Raw genomic sequence first — 5,973 nt, 5'->3', positions numbered from 1 at the left:
TTTTTTTTTTCGAGACAGGGTTTCTCTGTGTAGCCCTGGCTGTCCTGGAACTCACTCTGTAGACCAGGCTAGCCTTGAACTCTCGAACTCAGAAATCTGCCTGCCTCTGCCTCCCAAGTGCTGGGATTAAAGGCGTGTGTCACCACCGCCTGGCCAAAAATAATTTTAAAAAGGAAAAAAAGAAAGTGTCAAATGACAAACTATTTGACCCCTGTATACCCAGCTTGGAAGGCAGACAGGTGGTGCTGTGCACATGTGCGCGCGTGTGTGAGTGAGCGTGCGCGTGAGCGTACACATGAGTGTGTGACTATGCACATGTGAGTGGAAGAGCACACGTGTGTGTGTGTGTGTGCGCGCGCGCGCCTGTGTGCACGTGTGCGTGTAGGATGCTCACGTGTACATAAAAGCAGAGGTGTGGAGATCACAGGACAACTCATAGGTGTTGATTCTCTTCTACCTCGTGAGATTTGGTGGCAAGCACCTTTACTGAGCCACCTCACCAGGCCGGAATGTTCAAACCTTGGCCAGAAAACATCCAGGATACAGAATCAGTGTGCAGAACACATCGGGTGGACCCATCTCAGGGCGCGCATGCGTGCGATGGAGCATGTGGTGCGGGGAATGGAATCCAGAGCCCACACAGGCGAGGAGAGTGTTCTGCCTGAGCTCCAGCCTGCCCAACCTGCTCTTGCGAAGTTCCCAAAGAAAGGAGGGAGGGACAGAGTGGGGAGGGTGGGAGGAAGGGTGCAGAGTCGGAAACAGAGACACTGACTTCACAGGGGTTGCCAAGCTGCTCACGGGAGTTCTAAGGTTGCAATCTGGACTGAGGTCCTGTGGGGAGCCACATGGACACCTGGGACGTCCCCTTGCTCAGAAAGTCACCCTCTCTGTACACTTCCTATGTACCAAACACACTCTTAGCCCTTTTTTTTAATCACTGAGGGCCTGGCCCCCTTCCTCCACCATAGCCACATAGCTTAGCTAACACCCCCACCTGGGCCTCCTCCTTGGCCGAAGGAAGAGAGGCGGGACTTGGGCGTGAGAAAGATTTTCCTTGTGCTGGCCTGCTCCGGGGCGCCTGGAAAGGGCCCACCTGGCCCCTAGGGTTTCTAAAAATAGAGCAGTCTTGACTCCTCTGTAGGGCTGGCTTAGCTGTTCCTTTGAATTGTTCCAAGACATTGTTTCTATTAGCGCCATCATTCCCTGCACGGGGAAAACAGAGCTGGCAGGATCAAGGTCTGCAAAGGCATGGAATTAACCAGAAGCTGCCACTGATGGGGACCTACTACGGAAGGCTGCTTGGATCCAGAGACTACAAGACCAAAGATACAGGTGCAGAAGCCTGGATACAAAGACCAAAGGTGCAGCGAACAAAGCATCTGTGTCCCAGCATACTGATGGCCCTGGCTGAGCAGGAGCCTGGATGTCCCTCCTGGGGATCTGGCCCCCAGGGTGGAGGCAGAGAGGTCATCAGGGAACTAAAGGTTTATCACCCAGCTCCGAGGGCTCTGTGTTCATACAAACATACATGGGTGCTTGTTCGTGAGCATGGAAACACACAGCAATGCGTGGCTAGGAAGAATGTATATCATACACTTTACAAATGAAAATAAAATTTACAGGGGCTAGAGAGATGTTCGGTGGTTAAGACCACTGACTGCTCTTACAGAAGACCCAGCTCTGGTTCCCAGCAGCCAGCCGGTGGCTTACAACCAGTTCCAGAGGCTCAACCTCCTCCAGCGCCCCCTTCTGGCCTCCCTGACCACTGCATACACGCAGCACACACATCACGCAGGCAAAGAATGCAGACCCACAAAAATACAAATAAATGCTTATTCCATAGCTGGGCATGATAACGCATGCCTTTAATCCCAGCACTTGGAAAGCAGATCTCTGTGAGTTTGAGGCCAGCCTGGTCTACAAAGCAAGTTCCAGGAGGGCCAAGGCTGTTACATAGAGGAACCCTGCCTTGAAAAAATCAAAATAAATAAATAATAAAACAAAATAATATGACAAAATTTACATGGCCAAGCATCATGGCATATTTCCTGTCTATCTCCAAGGAGGCTGAAGCAGGGGCATTGCATGCTATGTTTTGAAGATTTCAAACACGTGGGAACTTACTGGGCTATTTAGAAGTAGACAGCCCCTTCAGGTGCCAATGGCAGCAGAAAGCAGAGGCAGGAAATGACATTTGAAGGGGGACATTTTTGTTTTTGTTTTTTGGTGTTTTTTTTGTTTTGTTTTGTTTTTTTGGGGGGTTTTTTTTGGATTTTTTCGAGACAGGGTTTCTCTGTGTAGCTCTGGCTGTCCTGGAACTTACCCTGCACCCTGTAGACCAGGCTGGTCTTGAACTCAGAAATCCGCCTGTCTCTGCCTCCCAAGTGCTGGGATTAAAGGCGTGCGCCATCACTGCCTGGCTGAGGGGGACTTTAACACGGGCCATTTTCTCAAGCCCAACAGCACACAGAACAAAACAAGCCAAGCAAGCCCCATGTTGGGCCTTTTGGCATTTTCCTACCAAAGCAAACTCCGGAGCTTCAGAGATGAAATCTTTGAACATGAAATCGGGAAGGACTGTGCAGTGACCTGCCACCCTTTGACATTCCTGCCATTCAGATGTGACAGGACACAGCTTAGAGGAAATGGTATGGTGAGTTCTGAGAGGCCAGGACATGGCTCTGTGGCAGGCTACACGCTTAGCATCCTTGAAGCCCTGAGCTTGTTCCTAGCACAAAGAAAATAGTTTCAGAAATGGGAGCCAGGGAGCCAGAGAGATGGCTCAATGGTTAAAAGCACTGAATGCTCTTCCAGAGGACAAGGGTTCAATTCCCAGCACCACCATGGAGGCTCACAAACTGTCTGTAGCTCCAGTTCCAGGGAATCCACTGCCCTCTTCTGACCTCTAAGCACACCAGGCATCCATGTGGTACATATAACATAGCTACAGGCAAAACACCTATATACATAAAAGAAAACCAAAAGGAGAGAGGCTAGGGTATAAATCAGTTGGCAGAGCATTTGCCTAGCATGTACAAAGCCTTGGGTTCACCCCCAAAGGTGTACAAACCGGGGGTAGTGGCAGGTGCTGTCATCCCAGCAGTAGGCAGCTGGAATTGTGAGTGGCAGGTGCTGTCGTCCCAGCAGTAGGCAGCTGGAATTGTGAATCTGAGGTCACGCTATCACAAAACACCAAGAGCTGACAACATCAGCAAAGCCTGCTATGTATGTGTGAGGCCCTAGCTCTAGCCCCAACCTCACAAGTAGAAAGCAGAAGTGATAAGCTCCGTGTACTCCCTTCCTAGTTTAAACAGAAGTTACTCTGAGTTTACATTATTCTGGATGTAGCAACCAATTCACCTAATTCCTAAAAATCCGAGGGTGGGCTTTCTCAGGAGCGAGATTGTTCCACCCCTGTGCAGCTGCACATGGCAACAAAGTCTCCTTCAGCAGGTAAGGAAGAACCCTCAGTGGGTGGAGGCAGATGCCCCCACCAGCCTGCAGGCCTCACAAGCCTCAGGGACCCACAAGTAGCAGAGGCTCCAAGACCAGCGCCCACCTGTGGGTGATATCACTGGGCAGGAGCCCAACAGCAAGGTTCACCAGGTCAACCCCTGGGCGGTCAGGCCTGCCTTGCTGATGGGTCCTGCAGCCATATCCCCACCTGCATTCCTGGCATCCCATCCTCCCAATGCCCTGGAGCTCTTCCTCCTCCCTACACATCCTCCTTCACAGACACCTCTGGAGCAGGATGATGGACTGGAAGTGCTCCCCAAGCCCCACCCCCACCTACACACAGACATACACACAGAGAGAAAGAGAGAGACAGACAGACAGACAGAGACAGAGAGACCGAGAGAGACAGAGAAACAGAGAGGGAAAGAGACAGAGAGAGAAAGAGACAGAGAGAGGGAAAGACACAGAGACATAGAGAGAGACACAGAGAGGCAGAGAGGCAGCCAGGGGAGCCAGTCCAGAGCCTTGTGCATCCGAGGCAAGCACTTTGACCTGACCTACAGTACCTCCACCTTGGGAATATCCCTGCCCAGAGTCCCAGAATCCAGCCTACAGAACCTCTAAAGTGTTCCCTAAATAAACCCATTGCCCTGCAGATGAAGAAACTGAGGCTGAGAGAAGCGATTTGTTCAAGTCATAAAAACCACATTCCCTAGGATGGATGGGGGTTTCTGGGACCACAGCTCAAGTCCCTATTTACCCTCAATGCAGGGGGTTCTGAGCCCGCCCCGGAAAGTAAAGTAGGCGTGGGTCCACCCCAGGGCTGCTGCCCAGTGGAACATTCCAGAGGAAGTAAGACAGGGCACATCTGGGTGTTGAGACCTTCACCTCTGGCTGGAAGCCTGGCCCTGGGGGGCTTCCCACCTGCCGACGTGCTGCTGGGGACTTCCTAGCCCTGGAATGTAACCCGGCCTCCTTCCGCGCGGAGTGCCCGGGCTAACTCTGTCTGCAGCCTACTCCCTGCCCACGGCCAGCGCCACAGCAGGGATGGATATGCAAATAGCCGGCCGCGGTATTAATCCGAGAGATTCCCCCCAGGGGAGGCGTGTGGAAAGTGCTGGTGTGTTTCACAATTCTGTTTTGTCCAGAGGAGCCGCGCGGGGGCCCGGAATGATTTAAAACAGATTTTTGAAAAGGCAAAATAAAATTGGAACAGAACCTAGTCAAGGCATGCGCCGTGCTCCCCGCCCCCAGCTCCCCCCACCCAACTCCCCACAACCCTCTTTCTCTCAAGTCCCTGGGGATCCCTTGCCCAGCCAATGGCAGTGGGCTCTTGTCCTCCTAGCAGAGCTCGCCTGGTCCAGCTCGTGCAAACTTCGCCTTCCTGACAGCAGAAGGTGGCTTGGAGCAGAGGTGGCCAGCCTCAGCTCCTTCCTGAAGCAACAGAAAGTCAATCTAGTTTATTCCTTCCACCCTTCCTCCCCTCACCCTATGCCTAGAATAAGCGATTAGTCAGAAAGACCCGGCTCCTTGCTTGTCAATGCCACTGATGGGCTGTGTGACCCCAGACAAGTCGCTCCATCGTTCTGAGCCTTTTTGAGCGGAGAAGAGAGTCATACCCTTTACCAGGAAGGGAGAACCCCGGGGACTCCCTAACTATTCCCTGTACCAAGCCACTTCAAAAGTGTCCAGCATTCTGTCTGAGACATAGTGTCACGCAAGAGCCCCTTAAAGATCTTCCGGATAACCGACCTATTTAAAGACCGACAGGGACACGCAGAGGCCCAGAGAGGGAAAAGAATTTGCCGAAGGCTACACAGCAGCGGTCTCTCTGCTCCAACCCAGACTCCCTCTCGTGGCCCTAGTGCTCTAGGTGAGTGCGAGGAAGTGGCCCCTCCCCTCTCTCTCCACCTGCACGTGCCAGCCTGCTGGGGACCGCGACGACACTCACCGTGGAGCGGGTCTGGACCTCCCGGACGGAGCGCCGCTGCTGCCCGGCGCTGGCTGGTTGTCACCGACCGCGGGCGGGAGGAGCTCTCTGCAGCCCTCTGACCACCGCGGATGCTGGTTCTGGGAATGCACTCGGTGGCCCCTGTATCCGGCTGTTCCCGGCTCTGGCCGCTGCGATAGAGCTTATCTGGCGGGTGTCAGGGTTCAGCGGCCGAGGGACTGGGGTTCCCGGAAGCCTCCAGCCCCGGCTCTGCGCCCCCGGATGCCGCGCTGGCCCGTCGTGTCACCGCGCAGCGCGGACACTTCCCTGCCGTAGCTGCAGGAGGCCACCTCCTACTCCCATCTTGGCTGATTCCAAGTCCACGCAAGGCTCTTGGCCGCCGAAGACTCGGATTAATCACTCGGGATCCGATGCCTGCCTGGGATGGAGCGGTGGGGACGCCAGCAAGTTTCTGTTTACTGAGCTGCGCGGGGCTGCGGCTAATCACTCGCAGGCAGGGTCGGGCTCCCTCCCTCAACTTCTGCCTTTTCCCTGTTTCCGGCCCTAGCCCCCTTCCAGTTCTTGTC

At 53.9% G+C, this 5,973-nt stretch overlaps 1 protein-coding gene across 1 annotated transcript in view; it reads right to left on the bottom strand.

The window, feature by feature from the left end:
• Nucleotides 1–5,749, bottom strand: part of Ripor3 (RIPOR family member 3) — a 72,691-nt gene extending 66,942 nt beyond the window's left edge. The window contains exons 1-2 of the mRNA XM_028769768.1: nt 5,694–5,749; nt 5,408–5,577 (exon numbers count right to left, since the gene is read on the bottom strand). Coding sequence (XP_028625601.1) covers nt 5,408–5,577; nt 5,694–5,749 — 226 coding nt within the window. The remainder of the gene's footprint in view (nt 1–5,407; nt 5,578–5,693) is intronic.
• Between the last annotated feature and the right edge of the window lie 224 nt (nt 5,750–5,973).

Source organism: Grammomys surdaster, unplaced genomic scaffold (genome assembly GCF_004785775.1).
Source record: "Grammomys surdaster isolate TR1022 unplaced genomic scaffold, NIH_TR_1.0 193, whole genome shotgun sequence".
In the NCBI taxonomy this organism is placed as follows: Eukaryota; Metazoa; Chordata; class Mammalia; order Rodentia; family Muridae; genus Grammomys; species Grammomys surdaster.
The sequence above is the reverse complement of the archived record's forward strand: the minus strand, read 5'-3'. Positions and strand labels throughout refer to the sequence as shown.